Genomic DNA, 14,069 nt, shown 5'->3' on the forward strand with positions numbered 1-14,069 from the left:
CATTATGTCACTACATGAACACTAGCTAGTTAGCTAGGAAGTAGACATATCTGCTGGAGCCAGACCCTGTTGAACCCCACTCTAGAGTGGTACTACTTGGTGGTAGTACCGATCTACTAAGACAGATCGGTTGAGAGATCTTCACTAGTTACCATAGCCACAAAGTCATAATTATGGCTAAACTCAGTTTATTTCAACAATTTCTCTTCTTATAGTCCAGGTAGCCCTATCAGATATTTTTTGTAGTTAATGCTGTATGTTAACTAATATACATGAGTTCTAACTTTTTTTTAAATGTCTTAGTTTAGAATCGTAACATTTATGCTCCCCGCATATAAAAACCATGAACACTGCTGAAAAGCTCAGAACGTAAAAAACTCTGCCTGTAGGTGGTAATCTGGTGCACACCAAGTGGCACTTACATTTGTAGTATGGAAAACGACTGTGGGGATTTTTCTACAATAATTCACAACATATTGAAACAATTACACTCTTTATATAATACAAATCTAATTTCATCAATTACATGTGGAAAAATGTATCCGAGTTAGCTTTATCAAACCAGCAGCAGATGAAACAGAGTGAACTCTCCTCTCCCTCTACCTGGTTTTAACTTCCGGCTATCTGTTTAGCTAGCTGGGTTTAGGATATTCACTAGCCCATCCAGTAACAAACTTAGCTAAGTTATTGACATGGCAGCACACACCAAAAAATCTAACTCACTTATTTTGCCAGCTAGAAAGAAATAACAAAAAATCCATTCAGAAACGTAGGAAGAAAATATTGAACGGTGATAACAATGATCCTAAAAGAAAGGGGAAAAAAATCCCATTGAGCAAAATCAACAATGCACCCATCCAAAAAAAATCTGGCTCCAAGGGCTTCTCAGAAATGCCACCAGATCCGTTGTCGGATCCTTGGCCGAAGTGTTGCATTTCAGTTTAGCCCCCACTAGGCAGGCCATGTATAAAACTCCCCCAGAGTCACAACGTTACCGCAACGTGCAGACCCCACATATTCCATATTCCGTTCCTAAAATCTGCCATCAGTCCAGTATGTATGGAATCACTTCGAGGTGCCCTCTCTCAGCGGTCAAACAACCTTTACTGAGCCGAGATCACTTTCTGAATCAAAATGTAGGCAGAGATCTATTGCTCAGATTTTTCTTCAAACATGTCTTAAAAAATGTAAGCCTATTCAACATTAACCAATTAAAAACTGTTCTGTAGCAATGAGCTTTGTGCCAAAGGCTACAGGCTCAATCAAATATCACTGCATATTGGCTATTCTTGAATTGCCCTGCCAATTATCATCACACTGGTAATAGATCATTTGTGTATTACTTGTGAGGCATGAATGAAAATATATATTTTTTACTGGACTGATGGTGCTTCTGATGGTCAGTCTCAGTGGAGGGAGAGCGAGAGAGAGAGAGAGAGCAGCGGAGCGGCTGCCTCTCACCTTCCCTCAGCTCTCCCTCCGCTGAGTGCTGACTGACCAAAAAGGGGACACCTTCTTCGAGCTGATTGCCAAACTCGATTCACACATTATTTCTGACTCATGCATCAATTCATGTTGTAACTGATCTGACCAGAGAAAGTGAAATATTCCTCGATATGAAAAAGACACAAGAGCGAGTGGATAGGGAGAGGATGTTTTATGGCTCATTAAAAGTGTTGAAAAAAGTGTTGACAGTGATGAATAAAATATTAAACATTCATAAAAACAGTGGTTCTTTCTCGCTAGTCTTGGTTTTTAAAGATTTAAAACTTCACACTAGAGTCGACTATCAACTGCGCCGTGGGCTTGTGGAAGCTTCAGACCAATGACGTAATACGACAGACACGGTGATCTGAGCTATCTGATTGGCCAGTGGTGGGCCTATAGGTGCACTTGCTCAGGTCTCCAGGCCACCGGGTAGGCAGAGTTTACCTTCAGACACATCAAATGGTTAAAAATGGGAACACTTCGACTACCTGGCGCGCAGGGTTGCTCCACATTGCCTCTGCCTAAGAACAGCTCTTTGCCATGGTATATTGGCCATATGCACCACACCCCCTGGTGCTTTATAGCTTAATTATACACTGAGTGTACAAAACATTAGGAATACCTTTATAATATTGTGTTGCACCCCCTTTTGCCCTCAGAACAGCCTCAATTATTTGAGGTCGAAAGCGTTCCACAGGGATGCTGGCCCATGTTGACTCCAATGCTTCCCACAGTTGTGTCAAGTTGGCTGGATGTATTTTGGGTGGTGGACCATTCTTGATACACACAGGAAACTGTTGAGCGTGAAAAACACAGCAACGCTGCAGTTCTTGACACACTCAAACCAGTGTACCTCAAAGGTACTTACATCTTTTGTCTTCCCCATTCACCCTCTGAATGGCACACACACAATCCATGTCTTAATTGTCTCAAGGTTCAAATATCCTTCTTTACCCAGTCTTCTCCCCTTCATCTACACTGATTTAAGGGGATTTAACGGGTGACATCAATATGGGATCATAGATTTCACCTGGTCAGTCTGTGTAATGGAAAGTTTTGTACACTCAGTGCTACACTTCTTAACCACACAGATAACATTATGCCTAACCCTAAACTTAAATTAAGAGCAAAAAGCTCAATTTTATTTTCATAAATTTTTACGATATAGCCAATTTGACTTTATGGCTGTGGTAACTAGTGACAACCGTTGAGGGATGGGCATCGCATATGAGTGACGCAATCTGACGTAAGACAATGGGGTAACAATAATATGTGTGTGTGTGTGTTAAGGAATGAAATCTGAAACATAGACTATGTTTATTCCAGTACCTGCCACAAAGCATTACAATAATGTGTAGATGTGCTTCTGTACATATGAACTACTGTTGATCCGTATTGCTTTCCTCACACAAAACCTGCCACAAAGCATTATGTGTATATATGTATACTATATGTTTATGCATGCCTCTGTACATATAAACTAAATGTGTATTTTTCGGCATACCTGCCACGAAGCAGACCCTCCACATGCCGGAGTGCAGGGCCATCCTGACCTCCATGCTCTGGTTCTGCTGCAGAATGACACCTTCCTCCATCAGCAGCCAGTAGTCTGTGGACACAGCCACGCCTACCAGGAGCAGGCCGCACGCCCCAAACACCGAGGACAGGAGCGTGAGTGCCCGCGTGCTAAACATACTCGTCTGAGGAGAGAGGATAAGAAAGAGGCGAGAGGAGGTGAGAGGACAGGTGAGGTTGAGGGTTGAGTCTATTTCAGTTCAGCTAATTCAGTATATGAATGGAAACCCTGGTTGAAATGGCGTTGACCTCTCCCCTGGTGGGTTTTCTCCTCAGGATAGCTCAACAGAGACAAACTTACAGTGGAGGAACCACTCTAGCGTTGAGAAAAATGAAGAGAAAACTTCTCCAAGTGGCTGAAAGATCCCTTCTATCACATTTAATTGAAGATAATTAACCAGCATCACCTCGTTGTTCTGTCTTCAACTCACCTTAAAATAGCAAAGACTGAGGGAAGTGGAGGCTTATCCACCAGTGTGGCTACATACGGTAACTACTGGTACCTATCCGGTAAATAAAACATACATAACAAACATACCCTTGTAAAACTGACCATCCTACCGATCCTCGACTTCGGCGATGTCATTTACAAAATAGCCTCCAATACCCTACTCAACAAATTGGATGCAGTCTATCACAGTGCCATCCATTTTGTCACCAAAGTCACCAAATATATATACTACCCACCATTGTGACCTGTACGCTCTCGTCGGCTGGCCCTCTCTTCATACTCGTCGCCAAACCCACTGGCTCCATGTCATCTACAAGACACTGCTAGGTAAAGTCCCCCCTTATCTCAGCTCGCTGGTCACCATAGCGTCACCCACCTGTAGCACACGCTCCAGCAAGTATATCTCTCTGGTCACCCCAAAAACCAATTATTTCTTTGGCCGCCTCCCTTTCCAGTTCTCTGCTGCCAATGACTGGAACGAACTACAAAAATCTCTGAAACTGGAAACACTTATCTCCCTCACTAGCTTTAAGCACCAACTGTCAGAGCAGCTCACAGATTACTGCACCTGTACATAGCCCACCTATAATTTAGCCCAAACTACCTCTTTCCCTACTGTATTTATTTTTATTTATTTATTTTGCTCCTTTGCACCCCATTATTTTTATTTCTACTTTGCACATTCTTCCACTGCAAATCTACCATTCCAGTGTTTTACTTGCTATATTGTATTTACTTTGCCACCATGGCCTTTTTTGCCTTTACCTCCCTTATCTCACTTCATTTGCTCACATCGTATATAGACTTGTTTATACTGTATTATTGACTGTATGTTTGTTTTACTCCATGTGTAACACTGTGTCGTTGTATGTGTCGAACTGCTTTGCTTTATCTTGGCCAGGTCGCAATTGTAAATGAGACCTTGTTCTCAACTTGCCTACCTGGTTAAATAAAGGTGAAATAAAAATAAATTAAAAAAATAAAACAAATACTAGCTTGGTTAAACCAGGGTGAATGCTGCACTCAATGGTGATTCAGTCTGGTTTAACTAGGCTATAGGTATAGTGTAACAGTGAATACATAACCAGCGATAAAATCAACACAGGGACCACATGACTGCCCAGCCCGCTGTGACAGTGAGTGGAAATGACCTCACCATCACAGAGCAGCGTGCAGCGTGCAGCAAATTAGAGGTGAGGCTCCTCCACTGATAACTGTGTGGCTTTTTCTCACTCAAATGCTTCACTGGTGAGAAGAAAGAAAAAAAGAAAAACCTGCACGGGGAGGAGGAGAGCTACCGTGGTGCCGAACGAATGACCTCATCACTGCTTTGAGATGCAGCAGTGCACATTCAGCAATGTCACAATGGATTTGTCTCACTCATGATGACTCACCAGTTACAAATATTTGATATGGTAAAAAGCATCCCCGGACTACCTACCTCGCGTGAACCCAGTCAACCCAGACCTTCAGAAAGTCGTTGAATAAACATTGTCACCTCAAGGAGAGAGTGACCGAGGGTAACGGGGGGGACTGTGTACGTGTCAAGATTCCCTCAAGGCAACCACCGACGATAGGATAGAGGAGGAGGTGGATAGGAGGTCCAACTGTTAGCATCCGTGGTGCTCAGTATTTGTGTATGACACATACTTGTGTCTGCAAGGTCAAACAGAATGTGAAGATGAATTTGAATGGGAACTGAGAAGAGGCTTCTCCTGTATAAACAATGTGGACTGTGCGTGTTAGACATGGCAGCCAGAGAGAGTGAAGACCGCAGTCTCAAACAGATACTTTGATCTTTTGTAGTAAAACGTCCAATTCCCTTTAGACTTAGGGGCTTTTCACACTACTGAGCAACCGAGCCAAGCCAAAACTACAATAGTTGTTGGAAACGTTCTGAAAAGCACAATATGAAAAGACAATATCCAAGCCAGCACAGTTTGTTCGGGACGGCACAATGTGTGGATAGGGTAATATATACCACCTGGCCTTATGGATGGAACACATTAAGTACAGAGTACATTGAGTAAGAGGCATGGAACGTGGCCAGGGTCAATCCCTCATGGGTCATTCATTGTGTGCGCTAACATTTTGAAGATATGAGAAAGAACAATTCCCTTGATTCATCATTCCCTTGAAACACACTTGGTTTCAGTAACATGAAGAGACCTACAGTGCCTTCCAAAAGTATTCACCTTCCTTGGCATCCTATTTTGTTGCATTACAACCTGTAATTTAAATTGATTTTTATTTGGATTTCATGTAATGGACATACACAAAATAGTTCAAATTGGTGAAGTGAAATGAAAGAAATTACTTGTTTAAAAAAATAAATACAAATATAAACATTAAGTGGTACGTGCATATGTATTCACCCCCTTTGATATGAAGCCCCTAAATAAGATCTGGTGCAACTAATTACCTTCAGAAGTCACGTAATTTGTTAAATAAAGTCCACCTGGGTGCAATCTAAGTGTCACATGATCTGTCACATGATCTCAGTATATATACACACCTGTTCTGAAAGACCCCAGAGTCTGCAACAGCACTAAGCAAGGAGCACCACTAAGCAAGCAGCACCATGAAGACCAAGGAGCTCACCAAACAGGTCAGGGACAAAGTTGTGGAGAAGTACAGATCAGGTTTGGGTTCTAAAATAACATCCACAACTTTGAACATCCCACGGAGCACCATTAAATCCTTTATTTAAAAATTGAAAGAATATGGCACCACAACAAACCTGCCAAGAGAGGGCGGCCTACCAAAACTAACAGACGAGGCAAGGAGGGCATTAATCAGAGAGGCAACAAAGAGACCAAAGATAACCTGCAAAAGCTGCAAAGCTCCACGGCGGAGATTGGAGTATCTGTCCATAGGACCACTTTAAGCTGTACACTCCACAGAGCTGGGCTTTACAGAAGAGTGGCCAGAAAAAATCCATTGCTTAAAGAAAAAAATAAGCAAACACGTTTGATGTTTGCCAAAGGGCATGTGGGAGACTCCCCAAACATATGGAAGATGGTACTCTGGTTAGATGAGACTAAAATGGATCTTTTTGGACATCAAGGAAAACGCTATGTCTGGCGCAAACCCAACACCTCTCATCACCCCGAGAACACCATCCCCACAGTGAAGCATGGTGGTGGCAGCATCATGCTGTGGGTATGTTTTTCCATCGGCAGGGACTGGGAAACTGGTCAGAATTGAAAGAATGATGGATGGCACTAAATACAGGGAAATTCTTGAGGGAAACCTGTTTCAGTCTTCAGGAGATTTGAGACTGGGACGGAGGTTCACCTTCCAGCAGGACAATGACCCTAAGCATACTGCTAAAGCAACACTCAAGTGATTTAAGGGGAAACATTTAAATGTCTTGGAATGGCCTAGTCAAAGCCCAGACCTCAACCCAATTGAGAATCTGTGGTATCACTTAAAGATTGTTGTACACCAGCAGAACCCATCCAACTTGAAGGAGATGGAGCAGTTTTGCCTTGAAGAATGGCCAAAAGTCCCAGTGGCTAGATGTGCCAAACTTATAGAGATATACCCCAAAAGATTTGCAGCTGTAATTGCTGCAAAAGGTGGCTCTAAAAAGTATTGACTTCGGGGGGGTGAATAGTTATGCACGCTCAAGTTTTCTGTTTTTTTGTCTTATTTCTTGTTTGTTTCACCCCAAACATATTTAGCATCTTCAAAGTGGTAGGCATGTTGTGTAAAACAAATGATACGAACACCCCAAAAAATACATTTTAATTCCAGGTTGTAAGGCAACAAAATAGGAAAAATGCCAAAGGGTGTGAATATTTTCGCAAGCCACTGTATGTTTCTCTAAGATGGGGAATTGGGGTGGATGAGATTCCCTTGATAGTTAAAACCAACAGAATAAACCACAATTCCCATGCTGCAGCCTCAGGTTCCGCTAGAGCTGGGCGATATGGACAAAAATTCATATTGCGATAAATTTGCAATATTCATTTGCACCAGTTTTTTGTATTATCCTTCAAACTACTACTACTAATTTGATGGCTGTAACTGTCAATTGTGCAATTAGCAATCAACAATATAAGCAAACTTGTTTCATGTTAAACTTTACTTTTCTCTAGTATAGGCTACATGTCGTAATGAACAATATCAGCAAAATTCCTGCGATAAGTTATCGGTATGGTCGGTGTTGATCGTCCCACCTCTAGGCTCCACCCCTTTGTCTTGGGACTGGGAGGGAGAGCTTAGGTGTCCGGGAGCAAATGTAAGGAATGCCACATGAAGTGAATGGTGCTTTTGTTATAGCATGAAGGAGGAAGGGAATCAATGGAGAAAAGGACAAATAAAAGAAGGGATCAGTAGAGGAAAGTTTGGAGAGAGAGAGAAGCTTCAAGGGAATAATGTTTGAGGTCAGTGAGAGTGTGTATCTGTCCACTAGTATGGTGCTAAAATAACAGAAAAATAGATAGCATAAAACTAAGAGTTTTGAGAGAGAGTGGGGGGGAGGGCAGGGATAGAGAGAGAGTGTGGCTGAGGGGGAATATGTTTGAGGTCATGGTTAGAGTGTGGAGCTGTCCACTAGTGAGGTGCTGAAATACCAGAAAACTAGATAGTGTAAAACCGAGGACACTACTTGCCTATAGTCTCATGTATGGGTCCAAGCACACTACTGTACTGGGTCAGCACCTTTTTGTTGCTTAATTAACAAATGTCAGACTTAATGAATTAGCTAGACTTATTAATTAAGGCAGTAATTTGGTGTCATTAATATACAGGTGTTAATAAGTGTGTAATAATCAGTGGTGTAAAGTACTTAAGTAAAAATACTTTAAATACTACTTACTGTAGCTTTTTTCAGTATCTGTACTTTACTTTACTATTTATATTTTTGACAACTTTTACTTTTACTTCACTACATTCCTAAAGAAAATAAATGTACTTTTTACTCTATACATTTTCCCTGACACCCAAAAGTACTCATTACATTTTGAATGCTTAGCAGGACAGGAAAATGGTCCAATTCATGCACTTATCAAGAGAACATCTCTGGTCAACCCTACTGTCTCTGATCTGACGGACTCACTGAACACAAATGCTTAGTTTGTAAATGATATCTGAGCGTTGGAGTGTGCCCCTGGCTGTCTGTAACTTAATAAAAGACAAGACAATTATGCTGTCTGGTTCGCTTAATATAAGTCATTTGCAATGATTTATACTTTTACTTTTGATACTTAAGTATATTTAAAACCAAATACTTTTAGACTTTTACTCAAGTAGAATTTTCCTGGGTGACTCACTTTTACTTGAGTCATTTTCTATTAAGGTATGTTAACTTTTACTCAAGTTTAAGAATGTAGTACTTTTTCCACCACCGGTAGTAATATTAATAAGTTTGATTAATTAAGACCTTCCACCAGTGAATAATTCAGGGACTAGGCACTTTACTTGAGGTATTGTGCCCTGTAGCACACAGCATTATAGGGTTGTGATAAGAATCACATTATCCATTATCTTATCTTAGGTCATTAGTAGTGAATCCAATGTCAGCATGCCTAAGAAAAATTGGTGTTGAAAATGTTCCACGTGTCATGACAGTGGTATAACTTGACATGAACCGCCATGACGTGTTGTGACAGGTCTCATGTAATTCTAATGAATGTGTTATGACCATGTCATAGAGGTGTTACGATATACATATTAGGTATAGTCAAATGGGACTAGGGTATCTCGCAATGACATTTAGCAGATCCAGTCACTTTCAAGGGCACACAGCTGCATGTTTTAACGTGTGCTTCAGGCTTCTGCAGTTTATAGAATCAAATCGGGAGAAATACTTGGTATACTATGCAGAGGCACAGTGCTTCATTGTGCATTGTCTCTCTAGAACAGCATTGCGTTAAACATCGTAGCGCAGCATGATGGAACGAGGAAGGGAAAGAAGGGATGGATGAGGCCATTTGGAGCGATCATGGGTCCAGTGGACCAAGACAACTGCTGAGTGGTACAGAAACTACAACTCCCAAGGCAGCGGGACCAGCCCCACAGATGGTATTCCCAGCTAAGCGGCCAGGGAAGGCTCAGGATGGGGTGTCATTTTCTGTTGAGGCGGCAATATGTTCCCCTGTCAACAGGCTCGGCCAACTGGCATGAAGAATGCAGTATTTAAAGCAGGGATGGAAAAGTAGGTGGTCTGACATCAGCCTCTTGAATGATAAGAACCACTTACAGGAGAACAGCACAGTCATGTATTGAGTGCAGTACATTGTATGCATGTACAGAGTGCAGTACATTGTATGCATGTACAGAGTGCAGTGCATTAAAATGCATCAATGACCGAGATAATTAACATCAAATGTGCTCAATGAGGGAAGATAAACTGTAGGGGGAGAGATATGGAGAGATAAAAAGAGGGAAAGAGAGAGAGAGAGAGATTGGGAGAGAGGGGGGAAGACATGTCTGGGGAAAGACCTTGGCCCAAATAATGTTAGGAGAATCCAAGCGCTCTGACTCAGCCTACAAACACACACAGGAGTGCCACATGCCTGTACATGGCCAACTATACCTACAGTTACAGGCACCAACCACCATTCCTATACCTACAGATACAGGCACCAACCACCATTCCTATACCTACAGTTACAGGCACCAACCACCATTCCTATACCTACAGTTACAGGCACCAACCACCATTCCTATACCTACAGATACAGGCACCAACCACCATTCCTATACCTACAGTTACAGGCACCAACCACCATTCCTATACCTACAGTTACAGGCACCAACCACCATTCCTATACCTATGGTTACAGGCACCAACCACCATTCACAAATACATGGACAGCCATGTCTGTTATCTTTAGCATTATATGCTGAGGCATTGAAGGCTATTAAGACTGCCTGAAAGAGACAGGAATAACCCCGGGCGGCAGGTAACCCAATGGTTAGAGTGTTGGGTGGCAGTTAGCCTTGTGGTTAGAGTGTTGGGCGGCAGGTAACCCAATGGTTAGAGTGTTGGACGGCAGGTAGCCTTGTGGTTAGAGCGTTGGGCGGCAGGTAGCCTTGTGGTTAGAGTGTTGGGCGGCAGGTAGCCTTGTGGTTAGAGCGTTGGGCGGCAGGTAGCCTTGTGGTTAGAGCGTTGGGCGTCAGGTAGCCTTGTGGTTAGAGCGTTGGGCGGCAGGTAGCCTTGTGGTTAGAGTGTTGGGCGGCAGGTAGCCTTGTGGTTAGAGCGTTGGGCCGGTAACTTAAAGGTTGCTGGATCAAATCCCCAAAATCAAATCAAATGTATTTATATAGCCCTTCTTACATCCTCTGATATCTCAAAGTGCTGTACAGAAACCCAGCCTAAAACCCCAAACAGGCAAGCAATGCAGGTGTAGAAGCACGGTGGCTAGGAAAAACTCTTTAGAAAAGCCAAAACCTAGGAAGAAACCTAGAGAGGAACCAGGCTATGAGGGGTGGCCAGTCCTCTTCTGGCTGTGCCGGGTGGAGATTATAACAGAACATGGCCAAGATGTTCAAATGTTCATAAGGGTAGGGTAAAATAATAATAATCACAGTAGTTATCCAGGGTGCAACAGGTCAGCACCTCAGGAGTAAATGTCAGTTGGCTTTTCAAAGCCGATCATAGCCCCAAGCTGACATTCTTCCCTTGAACAAGTCAGTTAACACACTGTTCCAGGTAGGTAAATATTTGTAAAGGCGAACAAACCCATCCAAACATTTAAATTGGACACCCAGAGCCACACTTTTTCCCCCACTCCTTCGCTCTCTATCTCTCCTCCTCCCCTTCTCTTTCCTCCTGTCACACTCCCGTCAAAAACTCGACACACACACACAATTTTAAACATGCACATGGACCCAGATACACAACAACTAGGCTAGTGCAGCACACATCATATACCACCATCTTCCCCTCAGGTTCCCCAAGTAACGGGCATTACTTCGTTTGTCTCCCATACCAACTACATATCAACATTTATTCCCGCTCTCTTCACACATACACATAGAGCTTTACCACTCACTCCAGTGCGCCTATAGCACTGCATTGAACAACGCTCGCCAGTGGCAAATGCGACACGCAAATGATTCTAATCACCAAGACATGTCATGGGAGGGAATATTCATAAAGATAACATTCTCAGAGCCTACCACACGCACATCTTGCGGGGAGCGAGCGAGAGAGAGAGAGAGACCCGAGGCAGTATATTATACAACGACAGACAGTGCTTTTTCAGAATTTCAAACCCAAATGTCAGTTGAATGCATTTCCTGTGTGTATTCAGCCAGACTAAATAGACGCAGCAAATGTTACAGGCAGACTGACTGTAGCCAACAACACTCTGACAGACCGACATAACCACGAAACGTGTGAACTGCTATAACCCAAAATGGAAACTATGATGAGACATTTTTTAAGCCGGTTTATTAAATTAATGGTGATTTGTATAGCGCAATGATGACACATACTCACTAGGAACTACTCACCCTTTCCGACAGTCCAAATGAATGGTGCAGCCGTCGAAAGATCCGCGCGCTAGGGAGCCTTTTCAGATTGTGCAGTTTTCCTTTTGCGCGCCCCTCTCCCTCGCTCTGTCTCTCCCTCGCTCTGTCTCTGTCTCTCTGTCTCTCTCTCTCTCTCTCTCTCTGTGCGACTCTCTCTCGTGTATTTCCCCGTATCGCCCCCTCGCTTCTCTCTCTGTCTCTCTCTCTCTTTTGCCCCCCCCCCCCCCCCCCCCCCTCCTTTCAATCACTCTCTATTTCAGCACTGCGGAGAATCGGTTGAATGGGCTATACTGAGGACGGCGCGCGAGATGCGTGAGACGGGGGGGGTGGGGGGGGGAGCGGGGGGAAGCGCCACACAGAGCGAGGGAGAGATAGCATGACCGTGGAGAGTTGCGAGTGAAGACGTTCTACTGTTGCAAGGAGCCAAAAACACACGACACAGAAGCAAGCGGGGACACCCAGTTGGGTTGGCGATTACACTCACGCAAGTGCGCGCCCGCACGCAACAAGCAACACACCCACCCACACACACACAGTATTCAACGTGGTATTGAGAGAGAGGGTAATGAGGACAGTGATTATGTTACCAGAGCTACTTTACTTAGGAACGTTTACTTGATTCATCCATTTACAGTAACATTTCAATTGAAACAGAGAAAGAGCATGTATAAACCGCTCATGAGTTAGAGTCAAATGAGGACGTACATTACGAAATCGTTTTTTGGGAGAGGAGTGATCATCACAGACAATGTGCATGGTTTTGAATCATATATCAATTATATGATATGATCAGAAATATATTTTATGCATACTTAAAGTGGCATGTGAGTGAGCTGCACTGGCATGTAGTGTGAGCTGAAGTTGTACCGTTGTAAGGGGATATTTGTATGTATAAGGGAAGGGAAGGGGAGGAGGGTTTGGCTATAGTGGCTCAGTTAAGGGTGTCGCTTCACAGCATGACGTGCACCGCTCTGCTTCTATACCTACGGCCACCTGCACAGCCGCACACACGCGCGCGCGCGCAGACAGACACTGGCGATACCTGACTTCGTGGTCATCCAGATGTATAAATCGCCAAGGAGGGTGTGTGTGTGTGTGTTTATGATTGCATGCGCCCGTTCATGCAGTCACATTAACCTTAACAGACTGGAATGGTTGTGCGTCAACGGGGCATGTGGAAGCAGTGTGGTTGGTCAGCGTTGGAATCGATCCCTTTCCAAACCACACACAACCACCACGTACAGGGCCGATTATACCGCCTATCCTGCCTAATAGACTGAAAGGTCACAAAGTAGAACAGAGATTATTTTATTGATGTGGGAAATTAGACCTTTCGACCGTATGGATGCTATCAACATAGCTGTCAATCATAGTCTGATCTGATTCTCTTTAACATTTAGCATAAAGTTTCCATTGAATTGCATGAGTTGTTAGCCATTAGCTATTTCCAGATGCGATGTGGCTTATATTTAAGCAATAAGGCCCGAGGGGCTGTGGTATATGGCCAATATACCAGGGCTAAGAGCTGTTCTTTTCACGACGCACCGTGGAGTGCCTGGATACAGCCCTTAGCAGTTGTATATTGGCAATATACCACAAACTCCAGAGGTACCTTATTGCTATCATAAACTGGTTACCAACGTAATTAGAGAAGAGAAATAAACGTTTTGTCATACCCAGTGGTATACTGTCTGATGTACCACGGCTTTCAGCCAATCAGCATTCAGGGCTCGAACCACCCAGTTTATAATAATGGATAACTCCCTGTTTTCTGTACTTGAATATAACTGTTCACTGCTATGGCACCTTTGCATAGATCAAGGTGATTGGGAACTGCAGTGGAATTTGAGCTTGGTCCCAGATATGTTTGTGCTCTCTTCCCAACTCCTACAGTGACAAACATATCTTGGACCAGTATTGTAGAATCCTTAAGCGCTGAAGAAAGAGCCAAAATCTGAGAAGACTAAAGAGACTATGTTATGCACACCAATGATGCATTGCCACAAACATGAGACGAGTAAAGGTAATCTGTGAGAAAATCTTAAATAGGATGCCAGAGTGAAAAACC

General features: G+C 43.3%; 1 protein-coding gene across 1 annotated transcript in view; it reads right to left on the reverse strand.

The window, feature by feature from the left end:
- Positions 1–12,487, reverse strand: part of LOC110489301 (voltage-dependent calcium channel gamma-7 subunit) — a 34,585-nt gene extending 22,098 nt beyond the window's left edge. Inside the window, exons 1-2 of the mRNA XM_036971316.2 lie at positions 11,984–12,487; positions 2,993–3,188 (exon numbers count right to left, since the gene is read on the reverse strand). Of these exons, the coding sequence (XP_036827211.1) occupies positions 2,993–3,182 (190 nt within the window). The 5' untranslated portion in view covers positions 3,183–3,188; positions 11,984–12,487. The remainder of the gene's footprint in view (positions 1–2,992; positions 3,189–11,983) is intronic.
- Between the last annotated feature and the right edge of the window lie 1,582 nt (positions 12,488–14,069).

This window comes from Oncorhynchus mykiss, chromosome 30 (genome assembly GCF_057628025.1).
Source record: "Oncorhynchus mykiss isolate SJ-2025 chromosome 30, ASM5762802v1, whole genome shotgun sequence".
Lineage (NCBI taxonomy): Eukaryota > Metazoa > Chordata > Actinopteri > Salmoniformes > Salmonidae > Oncorhynchus > Oncorhynchus mykiss.